The sequence below is a fragment of the Candoia aspera genome, chromosome 8 (genome assembly GCF_035149785.1).
Source record: "Candoia aspera isolate rCanAsp1 chromosome 8, rCanAsp1.hap2, whole genome shotgun sequence".
NCBI lineage: Eukaryota > Metazoa > Chordata > Lepidosauria > Squamata > Boidae > Candoia > Candoia aspera.
The window spans coordinates 27,345,966-27,365,920 of NC_086160.1; the positions used below are offsets into that span (position 1 = coordinate 27,345,966).

At 37.0% G+C, this 19,955-nt stretch overlaps 1 protein-coding gene across 2 annotated transcripts in view; it reads left to right on the top strand.

Annotated features, from left to right (window-relative positions):
• Positions 1–19,955, top strand: part of GPM6A (glycoprotein M6A) — a 173,725-nt gene that overhangs the window by 144,680 nt on the left and 9,090 nt on the right. For both annotated transcript variants that reach the window (XM_063310118.1, XM_063310117.1), the window contains exons 2-3: positions 3,764–3,956; positions 8,309–8,465. In XM_063310118.1, coding sequence (XP_063166188.1) covers positions 3,764–3,956; positions 8,309–8,465 — 350 coding nt within the window. The remainder of the gene's footprint in view (positions 1–3,763; positions 3,957–8,308; positions 8,466–19,955) is intronic.

Sequence of the window (19,955 nt, forward strand, 5' to 3'; positions counted from 1 at the left end):
AAGTGAATCATCTGCGGTGATTAGACAAGACATCATGTGACCATGACTTGTGATTCTACTGCTAGCTTCTCTATTGACTCTGCTTGTTAGAAGCCAGTTGGGAAGCACGCAAATGGTGATCACCTGACTGCGGGACACTGCAATGATCATAAATGCCTGCTGGTTGTGAAGTGCCTGACTATTAATCATGTGCCCACAGGGATGCTGTGACAATCATAAGTACAAGGACTGGTCATAAAACTACTTTTTCAGTGCCATTGTAACTTTAAACACTAAATCACTAAATAGTCAGATTGGCACAGGGTGAGAGATCTAGTCCTAGTCCTCTGCTTTCTGGGGTGTGAAGAGCTCAACTATCTACCTGGCCCTATTTAGCATCTACATTAAATCGCTGGGTGAGGTCATCTGTCAGCACATGGTTAAATACCACCAGTAAGCTGATGGTACTCAGCTATACATCTCTGCCCCAGGCCAGCCAAGCGATGCCATTGAGGTGCTTTTATGGAACCAGAAGGCTGTATGGGGAACCTGGATGGGGAAGAACCGGCTTTGGCTCAACCCTGACAAGACTTAGTGGCTGTGGCTTTTAGGGTCCCCTATAACTAGTGATTTGCCATCTCTAATTCTGGTTGGGTGATACTTCCCCTTTCCAGTTGACTATTGCAATATCGTCTACATGGATTGCCCTTGAAGAATATTTGGAAGCTGCAGCTGGTTCAGAATGCAGTGGCACAGACAGTCGTGGATGCACTGCAGTAAACACAAGTAAGCACCACTGCTACGTGAGCTGCATTGGGTCCCAGTAGGTTTCCAGGACAATTCTTTTTTTTAATAGTAATTTTATTAAAATTAAAATTATAATGATAAAAAACAAATACAAATTAAAAAGAAAAAGAAAAAAATAGAAGGTGCAAAAAAAGGAAAATAAAAAAAAATAGAAAAGAAAGAAGAAAAAAGAATATAGTAAAGAAAAAGAAAAAAATATATAAAGAAATGACTTCCCCCTTCATCACAAGTATAAACAATTTTAGTAACTTATCACCTTCTCTTAAAATAGAACAAATGATCTCTTCTTCTCATTTCCCATCTCTTATCTATAAACAAATCCTTAAAACCTCATCATTTCAGTCTTGATCAGCAAAAGTCCATTAAAGGTTACCAGAGATAACAACTATCTATTTTAACTTTGATCAAATAACTGAACATTATATTCCTTCCTTTTAACAAGCTTGATCTTTAGTCAAATAACGTTCTAGAACTTGATTTCTTTTCAGTTTTTCTTTGTCCTTTTTCACAAATTCTTCAAAGCTTTAACAAGCCTCCTTTAGAAATCCAATATAGGGAAATTATCGAGATCACTCTCTCGGTTTGTTATTTGTATATCCCTTTTAATTATTAAGACATCAGCTGGTTTCTTTTGTATGTCCAGTGTAGCATCTTTTACAATATCACTCTTGTAGCCTTTCAGATTAGTCTCAGTCTTGTCCGGTAAAACTTGTTCCTCTTCCATAACATCTTTCAAACACAGTTTTAAGAGGCAGACACTCTTAAAATTAACTCCTGGGCCCATTGTTCAAAAATATCCTTCAAAATGTCGAATGTTAAAACATTTTGCTCCATTCTGTATTAGTAACTCAAATTTAACTGTTCTCCTTCAATTGTAATCTTTAGTTCCTTCTACTTCCCTCCAGTGTCTAACCTTCAAAATCCCATCCTATCATGTTTTTTTTTAAGAATTCAAAACAAAAGCATTTTCCCATGGGAAGGATTCTTATAATTAATCCCCAAATAATATTTCAAATCCATCTCGACCTTTAGTTCATTTGTAATTTTCCAAAATCAAAGTTCTAATTACCCTTTTGCTGTTTATCCCCCCCCTTTTTTTTAAAGTCCTGAGACTTGTATTTAAAACTTCTTTCACTAAGTATTGAAACTCACCCAGTATTTTCAGACTTGTCAATCCAAAGGTTCCTAATAGCTGAAAAGCAGTTAACAAGTAATTTATGAAAGTAATTAATAAAGGAAGTATGTGAACCCAATGTCCTTTCAAAGGCATCGACCATGGTTTGAGCAAGATGGCTATTCTTTCATCTCCCAGAGCTCTAAACCCACTGGAGACCACTGTCTTGCAGTCTTCTTGCAAGGAGCAACTGTTTGGAGCATTTGTGAGTGATCTCAAGTCCTCTCCTTGTCTGAAGAGGAATTACAAAGAGCCAGTCCACTCACCGGCTCTTCATTTTGCTGCAGTTGTTGGCTCTGCTTTTAGCAGAGCCATCTTCAGTTTGCCATTTCTTTCCCAGAAGTCTAGGTTTCCAGGATAATTCAAGGTGCTGGTTGTAACCTTTAAAGCCCTCCATAGCATGGGGCCAGGTTACTTGTGGGATTACTTAACCCTGTTGGTTTCTGCCTGTTCTAGTAGATCTGATGGTGTGGGCTGTTCCAGGTTCCCTCAGTGAAACAGTGGTGCCTGGTGGGTGTGGGCTGTTCCAGGTCCCCTCAAAAAGTGTGCCTTTTTTATCATTGCATCTGTCTTATGGAACAGGTTCCCCCTGACCCTTATGGACAGCATTGACCCTGTTGGCCTTCAGGAAAGTGGTGAAGACCTGGCTTTTCTACCAAGCATGGAGCCAGGATGTTGGTGGAGCTGACATGGGTGGTTGATTGTTGCATATGAGTTTTATCAGGGCCTCAATGTTGCTTAGTCTTTTAAATGGTCTTTTTGTTCTTAGTATACCATGTTTTTATTCTGTTTGCTGCCCCAAGTTTCTTCTGGTAGATGGGTGCCCATATATGTTTGCTTAATAAATAAAATCAGCAGGCTTATCACAAATACGATCCTTTGTTTATGTGCTACAAATCTAATATTACTTTGAAAATATTAAACATTTATTGCAAAGATGTTACTTTTGTTGTGAAAAGTCAAACTTTACTTTCCATTTGAAATAATCTTTTTAAAGTTCCTACAGAGTTTATTACAAAGGTTTAGCAGTATAAAGGTAAAGTCTTCTTAGAGACCATCTTAACTTATGGTGCCTTCGATTTTTAATACAATATTGCAAGTGACATGCTGTTGTCTACTCTGGGAAGATTTTTATTTTTTTCTAACTGAATGGAATATTGGGAGAAATATGAATTGGGACTCTGTCATCTGGATGTTGCTTTAAAAACTGAACACAATGGGATAAAATTGGTTGTGGGGGGGAAGAATCAACAAAGATAGGTAAATGTCAAAAAGGGCTGGGTCAAGCTGTAGGCTGCATAAAAAAAGTTCCAGAAAAAAAGTGCACAATGCATCCATGGACATTGACTTGGAATGTTGCTGACTTCTCATTCTAACCTGATCTCTCTCTTCCTGGTCATGGGTTCCAAAGAGCATATGCAGTCTACTCTGTGCTTCCCAGCATGCACATAGACACAAACACTGGTGCAGCATGAGGAAAAGCAGAAACTCTAGCAGACACAGATTCAGTATGTTTCTTCATTACTCAGAAAATATAGGTGCCTCCTTTGGCTGCTGATAGTAAAGGGGTTGGAAAGAATTCCAGAAGCTTTGCTCTGCACAGTTTTTCTACTTTGGTGGGGTGTGGGGAGCTGGTTTCATACAAGTCTGACCCTGCTTAGCATTTCAAGATAACTCAGGTAATCTAGGTACTGCCACCTAGCTAGGCTTAAATTGTAAGTACCATAATTAAAGAAAGAAAATGTGGATTGTCTTGAGGCAAAAGAATATTACCATGTATTAAGTACATTCTTCTCTGTTCAGGTTGCTTTGAATGCTGTATCAAGTGCTTGGGGGGCATTCCCTATGCCTCCCTGATTGCCACCATCTTGCTGTATGCTGGGGTTGCCCTCTTCTGTGGGTGTGGACATGAAGCGCTCTCGGGAACAGTGAACATTCTGCAAACCTATTTTGAGATGGCAAGAGCTGCTGGGGACACTATTGATGTTTTCACAATGTAAGTCTCTGCTTAATCTTTTACAACATGGTTTAAATACTGCTGTAAGAATAAATGTAATTACTAGGCTCTCCCTTTCCACAATATCTGTTGCAAAAGCAAGCTAATTATATTATCTTACATTCTGTCAAATAGGAGGAATATAAAACACTTCTCTTTATATAATTGTTTCTGTTAATGGTTTTGCAGTATGAAAAACAGATATACACTGGGGTTGGCAGTGCTTTTAATTTAAAGGCAAAATGCATTTGTGGAAGGATACTGTCAATAGGTGTGTTTATAACTCTTCCCATTTAAAGTGTGATGCAGGGTCAAACTATTAGAATAATAATCAGCTTGACTGAGATTCATCTTTCTCAAAGGCTAAGTACCATGATTTACATAGTGTTCTTTCCTGTGTACCTCTATCTGTACAATTCACTGTTTAAAACAATTATTTGTCAATGGTCAAATGTATACCTACATACTATACATACATACATACATACACTATATTCATCCTCAATCTCCATTGACCCGTCTCAGGCACTTTTCACTCTTAAGAGTAAGAGATTGGTGACTCACTACTACTTGCTAACTTAATAAAATGATTGCTGGGTCCTCACTAATTGTTGGCGTGTTCTTGGGTGAGTTTCTCCACCATCCTTTGGGGCATGTAACACCTGTCTGCAATTGCTTAAAGGAGCTGCTTATTTTCCTGGGACCACATGGCTGCCTTCATAAAGATGTATTTGGCTTAAAGAGATGCAGAGAGATTTTCATGCCCCCAAACTCTCCAAAGCAGTTCTCTGACTTTGTATTCAAAGCACTAAACAACCTTATATACACTTCAGCATCTCTTACATCATCGGTAAATCAAATACTTCATTAAAGTTTGAAAAATATCTCCTCATCTTTGTCTTGGTATCAGACTAATAATTTGAAGTATTCAATTGTATATTTATGAATTTTATTTCCTATTTAAATAATTGCATCTATCTTAATTTAAATATTTAAATCAAAGTTACTGGATTAAATGAGGATACTATGTTTAGAAAAAATGCCTTATAACAATTTGGCTTGAATATAAATGTGCATTAGATGTGGATCTTTTTGCTTTACACAAAACAATTGGCATGAATATCAACTATGCAAGCTATATTTTATTTAAATAACGTCATTGTACAAAAAGCAATATAATTTAGAATAACCACCATTACCATTAAACAAGTTCCAACATAGATATGATACAGGTTGCAATCACATCATGAATAGTACAGTAGTTAACCCAGGAGATATGTTTAAAGTGTCAGCATTAATGTGAAAGAATCAATAGTCAATATTCAATATTGTACTTGCCAGCCCATGGGCACAGCTGGAAGTTGTGACAATTCTTCTTTATTTATCATGCTCTTTATATGTTGTTGATTGGTCTAATAAATATAAGGGCTGTTTAATCCAAGAGATCTGAAATCCTCATGAACCTGTTGTAGGCCACTTAGTCAAAGTTCTACGGAATTGTACTATTCGATTCAATAGACAGTGCGTGTCAATTCATTTGAACTCTTCTGTTAAGATTTTAATTTAGCCACAGAGGTGAGGCACTTAAATGTCAAGTTTATTTATTTCTCCAAATTGTTATACTGCCTACTCAAATGACTTTTAGTTGCCATCTTAGCTGAATGCTCTCTTTCTGTCTCTGTCTCTGTCTCTCTCTCTCTCACATACACACACACAGAATTTTGGAGGATTCCTTACATGTGCGTCTGTGTGCACGTGTGTGTGTGTGTGAGAGAGAGAGCGCACTTAACTCAGATGACAATGTACGTGTGTGTGTGTATTTCTTGCTAATAATTGCAGGGGGGTAGACACAGGGGGACATTTAGATAATTATGGACTCTGGTATTATGCTCCCCTCCTTCCTTAATCAGCAATGTGTATTACTTCAATTCCTTCAAAATGTGAGAAGCCAATTTAGCTGTGTTTGGGAGTGCTTTCTGCCATTCTGCCAAGTGCACCCTTAGACTTCTGCTCTATGACAGCCAGTGTTAAGGTATCCAAGTTCAACTGGAACAGCCCAGTTCAAATCGGTCATTAGCCATGGAGCCCCTTGAATCGCTATCTTATAGCCCAATCTGTTGTGAGATAAAATTAGAGGAAGGAATGCTATGAATGCAAATTGAAGCTGCTGAAGGAACAGAGAGATACGCATCTAAATAATAAGAACAAAATCATTGTCTACCCCGATGCCACCATTGGAGACTGGGAAAATTGCACCTGGGAAAGGAAGTATTACTCCACCCCTCCCCTGCATGCATGGCAGGCTCCTCGTACTATTAAAATTTTAAAAATACAATTGAAAACATGTTAATTACATCTTCAGTGGAAACACTGCTTGATTCTCCGGCTGATGCCTCCATTGTTCTAATGCTGGTCACCTCTTTCTTATATTTCACAGTGTAGGAAGCTATAGTAAATCAGTTGTGTTCTTATTCCATATTAACAGTTTGTAATTAACAGTTGCCCAGTTAAAGATGTATATGTGTTTCTTTCTGGAATAAGGCATCTGCTTCTTTGTTTAGAATATGGTACATTGCCAGTTACCATAAGGCAGCTTTCATAGGACATTTTCTAATTTCATGCTGTCTGGTTCATAATTTTTCAATTCCCATGATTTGAAAGCAAAACAAAACCCTAACTCTAAGATTATGAAATATTAATAATTTCAGGATTCCTCAGCCTTTAATCCTCCTTTAGAGCATAATCAAGCTAAATGGCTCAGTGCTGATGTTGGGAAAATACACAGTTTCTATGAATGTATAATCTTGTGGAAGTGGCAGTTTAAAAATAATTAACCACGCTAAGAAGTATATATCCTTTTATTCTGAATTGTATTTATTCAATTGTCTTAAGCAAAGTGAAATTATTAAAGATTGTATCCTGTAATAATTGGGAAAGAAAAATCTCTTTAAAAATGGACACAGATTGTGCTGTAGAACTGCAAAATTAAACCCTTGAACATATCTTGATTATATACAGGTCTCAAGGGAGACATGAGCAGAACCTATGTTAGAGACAGAGCTTGAAAGATGTTTTCACTGAGCTTTGTGAGCTCATCCATTAGCATTTCAAATCACAGATTTCTAAGGTCATTACCTTTGCTTATTTCCCTTTGACACGTACTTAAGCACAAGTGAAGTATGAGTTCAGGAGTAATATTAACTGTGTGAATTTGGACTTGACTATGAAAATGGTCCCTATATTTTTTAGGATTAATTTTAATAGAACAACTTTTATTAAGGGTCAGCAGGGCTGGCTCTCCCATCAACCAGAATAAGAGAGGTCCCTCAGGCAGCAGGTGCTATGGAGCTATAGAGAACCTTCCTTCAACATCTTCTTCCCCCAAGCAGTGGATTGGAACAGGGACACAGTTATCATGAAAATATGTGCATCATAACATCAAAATTCAAGTTCCACTCCTTACATCCTTATATGTGACATCTGAACACAAGTACAAAAGACACACATTTAATCATGCTCCACTTTGCCCCATCTATGGTTGCTCAATGTTGGGAAGGATTGGAAATTGCACTTCTGATTTTCAACTTTATCAAGACTTGCTGGAGGCATCTAGTAATAAAGTGACAAACAGGTGGGTAGGCATAGGCATTCATTTTATTTTTTTCTTTTTAGCATTTGTGGGGAAGGATTGAGAGTAGAAATTTGGGGCAAGCAGTCAAGGAAGCAGATTGCTATCATTCCAACATTTTATCTTCCCCTTTAAAATAAAAATGTGAAAAATGATCTGAAAATCATTTTCAGATCATGAAATCATGATCTGAAAATCCACCACTGAAATTCAGCCATCTTTTTGCTAACATTATGCAGTGTAATCTTAAAATGCTGGGAATGTGCACAAATGAATTGATGCTGAATGAAGGATTCAGTCTTGATAGTACAGTCCTAACAACTGATTTCTATAGATCTATTTGACTCTTCCAACAGGCGCTGGTTGTGTTATGCTGACAGTGATAATAAACATCCAGTTGTATGGTTATTTTGAAAGAATGTAATGTATGCTCTGAATAAAGTCAGATATTACAACAACTGTGTTTCATTTGTGTATGTCATTGCTATGTGTTTGTGTGTGCGGGTATTTTATGGCCTCAATTTCGTTCTTTAGCATAAATGCCTTAATAGCGTTCAGTGAATAGAGTCTATTCCTCATGTTCTGCTATTCGTAAATGAAAATCTGTAAACAATGTATTGTTATGATAAAACTAGATATCATCTAGAGAAATATATATTTTAAAAAATTCTAATAGTTTGAATATCATTAAAGCCTCACTAACATAGAATTCTATTAATTTCAGGATCGACATTTTCAAGTATGTGATCTATGGAGTAGCAGCTGCCTTCTTTGTTTACGGCATTTTGTTAATGGTGGAAGGATTTTTTACAACTGGTGCCATCAAGGATCTCTATGGGGATTTCAAAATCACCACTTGCGGCAGATGTGTCAGCGCCTGGGTATGTTAGTATGACACTCTTTATTACATGGCTGTCATAATTTAATTCAAAGTTAGAAACTTTCTGTAGACTAAAAATATTTCTAGGAATGCATGTCTAATAAAATAGTCCTAGAGTTAAGATTTAATAATTTCAAGTGTAATGTTTTCAAACATTGCAGAGTTATCTGTTAACAGTTCCGTGAAATGGAGATAACATTTTCACTCATTCAGCATCAGGAATATTTATTTATTTATCAATAGTACATTATTTTATTATAGAAGAAATTTTACACATTTGATACTTTTATCCATATTTATTTATTTATCTAATTTATCCACACCCATCTCCTCCTGTCGGAGGCCTCTGGGCGGTATATATTGTATATTGTATTATATTGTACCTCTCTCTTATCCAGTCTTGGGGTTTGCTGGATAGGAAATCTGGAAGTTGTAGTCCCAAAATATCAAGAAGGCATCATATTGGGAAGGTTGCTATATACCTTTTTTGCAAAAGTGACCATGGATGTGCTACTTAATATATTACATTAAAGGTTTATTACATTAAAGATACTAGGCAGTCATATGCTGGACTCGGATCATACTGGCTCACAAGAGCTGATGGTTAAATTTTCTGGCATTTTGCGAGCCGGTTGAATGCTAAGCCACAATGCCTAGTGTGCTGATAGGCTGTTCGGTAGCTAGTGGTATGGTTTGATGTGACAGCAGCAATGGACTGGCAGACCTGGTTGTTAAACGAATACCAGCATACTACTGATAGGAACATTGGACCTGATTCCCTTTGTAGGTAACTGGGACTTGAGATACTCCAATAATCCACCATTCATAATTATTAATTTTCTAATGATAAAATATTTAATAATTCAATCCATAGGTTTGGATTGAAAATGGCAAAACAATGTAAAAGAAGTTTCAGAGAAGATGTAGTTATGGCAAGGGGTAGTTGCACATAAAAAGAAAATGCTGCTTAAATTGATTAGTGTGGAGAAATAAAGTTGGAAAACATCTTGGGAACTTAATGCAGGTGAGTTCATCATTGAGTGTTAGTAAGATAAATGAAATAAAATCTGAACCATTATGAATCAATATAGTAAATAGTCACTTGAGTGCAATGGAAACATAAAACTTTGTTTTAATGAGACTAATAGGAATGGGTTTTTTTAATTAAATGAATAAAAACAGAAAATATAACTTCGAAATATAAAACTATGAAAACAAAAAGCAATTTTATTTATTTGTTAGATTTATTTATATAATGCCCAGCTCCCAAGATTCTAGGCAGGTTACAAACATAACATGAAATCCAATGAAATACAGAACAGAAAAGCATTATTACTGAACCTGCATCAAGAAGTCAGTTCCACTGCCTTGCAGAAAGTCAGTAGCAAAGGAGCCAGGTACAGGATACCTGCAGGAGCAAGGTATTCTAAAGCAGGGGTTTTCCAACTTTTTTATACCGTGGAACCTGTTTGCTATTTTAAAAATTCCCAGAAGTCCTAATCAAGAGAATGTAGGGCTTCTGAATGTCAGCCTACAAGTCACCTTCTCTCCACTGTATCTCCTATTATTTCCTCCACTAGGGGAGGAAAAAAATCCTCTCCACAAGAGACTAAGGGAAAACTCTCTGCAAGGGACTAAGCCTTTCTCCCCACTTCCTTGCTTGCAGAGCCTTTTTTTTTTTTTTTTTTTAATTCCTTTAGACTTTTATGGATTTCCCCTTAGCCTCCTGCAGAGGTTCTATGGAACCCATTCAGGTTCGCAGGGCCCAGTTTGAAAAACCTAACACTAAAGTATTGGGGCCACCATAAAGGTAGTCTGCCTTCAGATCTTTGTCTTTATTATCACCATTCATGAACCCAAGACCCTTAGCATCACCTTCCTTGATAACTACACAAGACAGGGAAAAACTACTTTGAGGTATGGGGTTTAAGGTAACCCAGGGTCATGCTATGTAAGGCTTGATAGGTTAAAACCAGCACTTTGAATGGGATAATAAAACATTGGCAACCAGTGCAGTGACCAGAGCATAGGTGATATGCTATAGTAGTGGCACTCACTGGCAACAGTCTGGCTGTTATGCTTTGTACCAGCTGTAATGCCAATAATTTTCACAACCTCACACACGGTGCATTGCAGGAGTTTAACCAAAAGAGAGAATGGCATGAATCCCAATTGCCAGGGCTTTCTGGTCTAGGAAAGGCTACAATTGGTGCACCAGTCTAAATTGGGCAAAAGATCTCCTATCCATGGGGATCTAGCAGAATCCTGAATCCAGTAAAACACCCCAGGTCACAGGGGACAGCAATAACCTGAACTGAATTGAAGCTAAGCAAATTATCTCCATCCTCCTAGAATTCAATGTGAGCTTGTTTCATCCCATCCAATCTGTAGAAACTGGGTTAAAACCTCCACAGCATCTTCAACCCAGCTTGGGGTACTAATGATGCCTTATCCCAAACGGATGGACAATCTGTTCTAGTGATTTCATTTGGATGTTAAAGGAGAGTGAACAAAGTCTTTTAGGATCCCTCACTGGAGCAACCGTGTTAAACTGCTCCTCCTTTCATGACTGTTGACTGGAACCACATACTTATGAAGGAATGAAGCCACCTTAGAATTGTGTCCCCTCTCCTAACCCTTCTAGGTGGTCTAGAAGGATACCATGGTTGTTGGTATCAAATGTCATTAAGAACTCTAAAATGAGTGGAAGGATCGCATTTCCTTCATCCAGATCCTGACAAAGGTTATCTATGAGTGACCAATACTGTTTATATACCATGTTTGGTTCAGAATCTTGACAGAAGGGATCTAGATAATCTGCTTTATCTAGGATCGTCTGTAGCTGACAAGCCACCCTTTCGTCCAAAATGCTACCCCAAAAGGGAAGATTGGAGACCAGGTGGAAATTGTGCAATAGGGCTGGACTGAGAGTCCAGGACACTGCCTGCAAGAATATGGATCAGATCAATTCATACTGGAATGTTCAAAGATTGAATTCAACAAGTGTTTTGTTGTTGTTTATTCGTTTAGTCATGTATGTAAGACTAATACAAGATGCTCCATTTAATTAAATAATGAAAAATAACCATAACGTGTTTGGCCTTAATTATGATAGTTATGCTTTCTGAGAGGACAGACATAATCAATGACCACAAAAACATCAGATTTCAAGCATTAATTTCTCTTTTTTGGACAAATATTAACTGAGCAAGATATTTACAATATCTTTATAGTCATTTATATCTGCATTTGACAAAAATGGGAAGCTATGAATGTGGTTTTAATTTTTAAAAGTAGCTCAAAAAAAGAAAGTGTGTGTGTAAGGGGAGAGTATTTTCAATGGTTTTATTTTTGTCATGAATACCACATTAGTTCAGTTTGCATACAGAAACATTGTGTCAATCTTTTAAATTTAAGTGCAATCTGATAATTAAAGCCAGTTCTTATCCTCCAATTTCTGTTTGTTGTTTATTCGTTCAGTCACTTCCGACTCTTTGTGACTTCATGGACCAGCCCACGCCAGAGCTTCGTGTCGGTCGTCAACACCCCCAGCTCCCCCAGGGACGAGTCCATCACCTCTAGAATATTATCTATCCATCAGGTCCTTGGTCGGCCCCTCTTCCTGTTGCCTTCTACTTTCCCTAGCATCAGCATCTTCTCCAGGGTGTCCTGTCTTCTCATTATGTGGCCAAAGTATTTCAGTTTTGCCTTTAATATCATTCCCTCAAGTGAGCAGTCTGGCTTTATTTCCTGGAGGATGGACTGGTTTGATCTTCTTGCAGTCCAAGGCACTCTCAGAATTTTCTTCCAACACCATAGTTCCAAAGGATCTTATCTTCCTTCTCTCAGCCTTCCTTATGGTCCAGCTCTCACAGCCATGTTACCACTGGGAATACCAATGCTTTAACTATGCGGACCTTTGTTGTCAGTGTGATGTCTCTGCTCTTAACTATTTTATCAAGATTTCTCATTGCTCTTCTCCCAAGGACTGAGTGTCTTCTGATTTCCTGACTGCAGTCAGCATCTGCAGTAATCTTTGCACCTAGAAATACAAAGTCTTTCACTGCCTCTACGTTTTCTCCCTCTATTTGCCAGTTATCAATCAAGCTGGTTGCCATAATCTTGGTTTTTTTGAGGTTTAGCTGCAAGCCAGCTTTTGCACTTTCTTCTTTCACCTTCATCATTAGGCTCCTCAGTTCCTCTTCGCTTTCAGCCATCAAAGTGGTATCATCTGCATATCTGAGATTGTTAATGTTTCTTCTAGCAATTTTAACTCCAGCCTTGGATTCCTCAAGCCCAGCATGTCGCATGATGTGTTCTGCATACAAGTTGAATAGGTAGGATGAGAGTATACAACCCTGGTGTACTCCTTTCCCAATTTTTAACCAGTCTGTTGTTCCGTGGTCTGTTCTTACCATTGCTACTTGGTCATTATACAGATTCCTCAGGAGGTATACAAGATGACTTGGTATCCCCATACCACTAAGAACTTGCCACAATTTGTTATGGTCCACACAGTCAAAGGCTTTAGAATAGTCAATAAAACAGAAATAGATGTTTTTCTGAAACTCCCCACCTTTTTCCATTATCCATTGGATATTGGCAATTTGGTCCCTAGTTCCTCTGCCTATTCTAAACCCAGCTTGTACATCTGGCAATTCTCACTCCATGAATTGCTGAAATCTACCTTGCAGGATCTTGAGCATTACCATACTGGCATGTGAAATAAGTGCCACTTTTCGATAGTTTGAACATTCTTTAGTGTTCCCCTTTTTTGGTATGGGGATATAAGTTGATCTTTTCCAGTCTGATGGCCATTCTTGTGTTTTCCAAATTTGCTGGCATATAGCATGCATTACCTTGACAGCATCATCTCGCAAGATTTTGAACAATTCAGCTGGGATAGTGTCTTCTCCTGCTGCCTTGTTATTAGCAATGCTTCTCAAGACCCATTCAACCTCACTCTTCAGGATCTCTGGCTCTAACTCACTGACCACACCGTCAAAGCTATCCCCAATATTGTCATCCTTCCTATACAGGTCTTCCGTATATTCTTGCCACCTTTTCTTGATCTCTTCTTCTTCTGTTAGGTCCTTGCCATCTTTGTTTTTGATCATACCCATTTTGGCCTCCAATGTTTCTAATTTTCTGGAAGAGGTCTCTTGTGCTTCCTATTTTATTGTCTTCTTCCACTTCTGCACATTGCTTGTTTAAAAATAATTCCTTATCTCTTCTGGCTAACCTCTGGAATTTTGCATTTAATTGGGCACATCTCCCCCTACCACTGTTGCCTTTTGCTTTCCTCCTTTCTTGGGCTACTTCTAGGGTCTCAGCAGACAACCATTTTGCCTTCTTGGTTTTCTCTCTCTTTGGGATGTATTTTGTTGCCGCCTCCTGAACGATGTTGTGAACTTCTGTCCATAGTTCTTCTGGGACCCTATCTACTAAGTCCAGTCCCTTAAATCTATTCTTTACCTCCACTGCATATTCCTTAGGAATATTAGCAAGCTCATATCTAGCTGATCTGTGGGTCTTCCCTAATCTCTTTAGTCTGATCCTAAATTGTGCAATACCAATTTCTGTACTGTGTAAGTTTCCTGAAATATAAGTTTCCTGAAATATTATTTTATATTCCATATTCAGAAGGAGTGTATTTACAAATACATCTTACTTTAACTTTAGTTTATGTTTTCAGTTCATATATTATCAGTTTTTCAAGAAGCTCAGAATTCAGTAATTGTTTAATAGAATCTTTTCATTGTGCATAGTGTTTGTTTCAGAAAAGCTTGCTAAGTAAATTTCTCATCTGGGTTCTTAGTCATTCAATTTTTACTATTATTACTTTTAGTTTGGTTTCTCAGTAAATTAGTTTCTCTATAAATTGATTTTACCACTAAGTTGTTTATTGCCTTTTGTAATACATTTGCAGACCCTGTTAATCATTAATGGGACATCAATGTTGCCATTAAGCCAGTGTTCTGTTAGCCACATGCATCTTCCTTTGAGTTGTTCATATCAATTTAATAATCTGATACATTTAATCAGTACTTTCAGGTTTTGTTTTATATATGTACATTTCTGCACATACAGAAAAGTACAGGTACACTTTTTCTGCGAATGGGATTGCCATTCCTCTACCATTTATAGAAAAATGATATCTATTTTTTATAATTCATAATTTTTTACTTTTTCTGTAAAAGTGAAAGATTAAAAATAAAATAAAATAAAAACATCACCATCTCTGCTAGAGGACAGAGAAAGACATTTGATGATATAGTAACCTATAATGAGTAAAAAAAGAAAAGGCAGAATATCGAAATAAGAATACTTAATGTTTGTTTAGTAGCAGCTATGCTTTGACTACATAATATACATTATAGCAAATGTGGAAAATAAATCAAAATTTCAAACTTATACCTTAGGGCATTCATCAGAATTTGAAACAAATTGGTATTAAGTTCATATCAACAACCATACTTCTCCCTCATTTTAAGTATCTTTAGAAAAGTTACTTTCTTGTAGTAAATATTTTAAACTATGATTAGTTTGTCTTTTTTCTGTATTATGTTATTTGAGAGATTTGGAATATCCAGAACATAGTAAACAATTTTAAAAATAATTTTATGTTAAGATGCCCATGTTCCTTATTTGCATTATTTGAAAATAATGTAAGTATTCTCTAAAGGTATTTTCCATTTTGGATTTATAACCTACTTTGGCATGTAGAATGCCTTAGCCTGATGGATGATCTCTACTAGGTAGTGTTAAGTGTGACCCCGTTGATACCTCTGGATATTTCATCAGCTTTTGATACCATTGACCATGGTATCTTCATCAAACAACTGAGGAAACTGAGAGTGCTTCTTCAAGTACTATCATTAGGAACTATAAAGAGACTTTTGCTCACTTCACTAGGAATGATCCTGGGAGAAAATCCTGCAAGGCTCCACCTTATCTCCTGTTCACTGATGAGACTGGAAGTGGAAACTGACTTGTAGATTCTGGGGGATTTGGAATATATGGATGAACAGAGCTGCACCTTTCCTTAAGAATCAGGTCCACAGCTTAGGTCCCCTATTGGATCAGAATTGATTCTGGGTAGCCATATGAAACCAAAGCAAGGAGAATCTTATAGCAGACTGCATTAGATTGGCCTTGATGAAAAGTTTTGTGACAATACTTTATAAATTGCCTTAATTAATAACTTACTGTGAAGCTTCTTTATAGCAGTTACCTTTCTCATTTACAAAAGCCAAACCTTCCTGGTTTGGTGAGTGCTGGAGGAGAATGCTGTGAAGAGAGCATTGACTTGCAGCTGCTTTCCCTTTCATCTTCACCAACAGCATTCACCAAAGCCAAACCAGCTTTAACAGGTACTTCTGGACATGGCTGAGAGAGTATTTTCCATTGACTATTAATAAAGTCCAAGTTTTTCAGCTTTGGCGAGTGCTTCTGGAGAAGGTTGAAGGAAAAGTATTGTCTTGGAGTTATCAGGAGAATTCTGGTATGGACAAATGCTGCTGGAGGAGAACATTAAGAAGAATGTGCTGCTTTCCAATTCTTCTCAGCCCTTTTCACTTGTAGAGCTGAAGGAAGTTTTTTCTGCTAGTGATCCAGCATCATACACCAAAGTCAGATTCTTTCAGCTTTGATGAGTGCTACTGGAAAAGATTGTTACTTAGGTTTCTCCCATTGTTATCCTTGTGCAGGAGCCTCTTCCTGCTTTTAGTTCTGAGGATAATGTTGAAATGGTGGTATAAAGCAGAGGATAGCAACTAAAAACAATTCTGCTTGCCTTTAGAAAAAACCCAAGCATTTAGGTCCAGTGGACTGGGGCTCCCTTTTAGTTGTTTTAATTATTTTGTTTAGCTCGCAGTTTGATATATTGGATTACTTTTAATGATGGATGATTAATTATTTTGCTAAATGTTTATTTTTCTTGCATGCTGCCCAGAGTCACATTGTTTGGTTTGGGTGGCCTTTTCAATACTTAAAATTAAATAAACAAACATGTTTATGCATGCTCATAATTATACTTTTAATTGACAGATTGTATTTTTTTGTCCATACTATATGCTGTAAGCCACAATGCTAGTGGGAATGGGTGGCTCATAAGCTTGCTAAACAAATGAGCAAGCAGTAATAAAGGGATTTTGTAATTTTTCAAAACTTTGTATGTTTCTAACATGTGATTTACCTGTTATCAGATAGAACACATTGTACAGAAGATGACTGTGTATAATTCTAATCTTAACTTAGATCAGATCAGACTTTTTTTCAGCCAGCTGTCTACTCCATCACCCTAATGACTGCTTAACAGTATAATAAATATACTGCACTATCATAGGCCCAACTGTTTATTTAGTACTTACAGGTATATCATAAGCATTCTTCTTGTCACTTATTTATGTTCTTTCTTAAGGGATCTATGTAATTACATTACTAAACAGTCAGTTTGTTCCTCTGGTTCATTATGATAATGAAACAGTTACCGGTCTGATTCTTTCATTCGTTCTTAGTTGACTTGCTCACAACTTACCTCTTGTACAGTGTTCATATTTTAAAGAATTAGTATTAGTAATGAATAATGAGACATTAGTATTAAATGGCAAAAGAAAAGTCTAAATGAATATGTTACGTATCTATAAAGTTTTTATAACACCTCTGCATAACTGCAGCCTCAGGAAGGATTCATCTCAGTTTTGAGGCAAGAATATTTAAGCATAAAAGCTTGCATCTTATTTATCGTGTTACTTATTACATATTTATATATATAATATTTATGTAATTATAATGCAATGTAATTTAAACCATATTTTATGAATACCCATAGATAAGGATAGCAACTTTTATGTTCTCTGTTATCAAAAACCATGTAGAATTCAGGAAGCAAAAATCCAAAGTTTTAAATAATAAATTGCTCTAACAGCAAACATAGTACATCATGGGCAGAAAAAAAAAGAAGGAATTCCTAAAAAAAATTGTCCTGTGATCCCAAACTTCATGAATAATGGCTTGCTAGAGCTTTAATAAACCTAACCAATGTCACATAATGATTAGGTTTTGGATTAGAACTGTGTAGACCCAAATTCGTGGGATGATTTAAATCTAACAGGATCATCATGATTAACTTGATAAGTATTCAGATGAATGAGCCTGAATCGGAACTAAGCTAGTTTTTGTACTAAATTGTGAGGATATTTTCCTTCAAACTTAGAACAAGTGTAATTCTTGTGTATCTTGACTTAGTATGTTTACCAAGAAATAGGAAAATGTTCTTGTATTCAGTCATGATGAAATGTAATACTTCCAAAACGGTCGTTAATATTTCTTTTAATGTAATTGGACTGTTCCATAGCTGTCTTACTATTAGTAAAAATACACAGATGCAGACATAGATATACACAACCTTAGTATACAACCTCCCTTCCACCCTAAAATCATAAGATCTTTTCTTAGAGGCAGTGTCATCAACTAATATGCCTACAGAGATCTCTCTTGGTGCTTTCAGGGTTTATGCCCCCTCCCTGGAAGTTTTGCCAATGGACTCGACATACCACTGAAGATGAATGGAAAAAATTCCCCCCACCCATGACAGTCCATTAAATATTCACAAACTTCCAAATGTGCCCACCAACAAGAATGTCGGCACCTGTATTTTCAGATAGAAGATTTCTTGCATATCATACACAAATCCTGAAAGCCAGGAAAACACATTGATAATCTCTGTGCTTCATCCAGCTAAATCTAAATGGCATGGTGAACCTATCAGGATAATTCGAAGAATAAGAGGATTGCTGCCTAAAAAAACAAACTCTTCCTTCTGGCCCAGCTTACTCCTACATTCCTATTTAATAGTTAATTTGATAGAATACTTATCAGGGAAAAAAATACTCACAGCATTTGTGTCTTTTCAAAATATCCCATAGTGGTTTCCAGTGATAATGTAAGAAAAAATAATTGTACAAATACCATATTATGGAACTTGCCTTCCCACACTCTATACCATTGATTGTTGTATCCTTTTGGACTGGTTTATGGTGTTGGGAGTGATAGGTACAGGTTTGTAATATTATTGCTCCTCCTGAAACCAATTCCACTCAGTCTTGGTAGTGAGGAGAGCTCTAACCTAAGGTTCTTCTGTGTGGAGTACCTCAGGGTTTGACTCCCTTTCCACTACTGTTTAACATCTGTATGGAGCCTCTGGGTGAGGTCATCCAGTGGCATGGGGTGAGGTATCATTCTGATGATCTCCAGTTGTATATCTCCTTCCCGGGTTATACAATTGATGCCTTTATTTATAGCCTATATTCTCAGATTCTAAAATGAGTTCTACTCTTCACCTACTTATTGCAATGAAAGTGTCTAAATTTGGCAGACATGTCTTACCTATTTGCATTATGCTGTAGTGGCATGGAGCTCTGAAACAGAAATGACAGAGAATGCTAAGACAGAAAAAGCCATTTTTTCTTTTTCTTTTTAATAAGAGGTCTGTTTACTTTTTAAAAAAATTAAGCTCCCAAGGCAACTTCCTAATTGTATTAAACACTGATGATGGTAATCTGTATCACATGCCACACTGGGCTGAAGTTAAGTGATTTAGGGTTATTTTAGGTAATTGTTATTTTTCTGTTAATCCTCTCCTGAAGCCAGGAGAAGCTAGATCCTTCTAGAATAGGATAAAGTATATTCTACTATTAAAGGAGCAAGTGCCTGGGGCTATGTAAACAACTTTATTAAACAATAGCCATGAGAGAGAAAGCAAAATACATATCACGTCCCCAGCCTCACTGTGACAAGGAAAGCGGACAAGCTGGAGTTTGGGTGCAGTGTTCTTTATAACTTCAACTGTGGTGTAACAGTCTATTGTCAGTCTGTCAAGAATACAGGAACCTGTCTGAAGCAAATAGAATAATACCCTGGTGGATCACCTTTGTCATTGTTGTGTCAGCACAGAATAAAGGATAGTTAGAGAAGAAAGGAAGACACACAGAAAAATAGCAAGCATTCAGATGTACTTCATGCTTTTAATGAAACGAGAGATAAGAATGAGTCATGTGATCTTGGTATTCATCTGGTGGTTATGCCTCGGCCTTTCCCCATAGGACTGAGAGAGGATCACTGTAATGACTTGAGTATACCTTCCTGAAAATTAAACTGAAATTTAAATATGGATCCAGTGGGATGCAATGGCTCCACGCATTCTGGGCTATGATCCTGCAAGGATTTTTTTTTTAAAAAAGCTCTTGAGTATTTAAAGTTGTGATTCTTTCCAGTGGGTTGAATGCATCATCTATATGTAGGAAACACTGCTTCCTACAATTGGAAGGCAAGTAGGGAGGAACATTACAGCTGTAAACAGTGTTCATATACTGCAAAGGGAAAGGAATGGCAGAGACATGGATATCAATTGCAGAAGTTATATAGTAATCCTTACCAGCATGGGGTGCAATCTCTGATTCTCCAGCTACTTGAATGGATTTGATTTTGA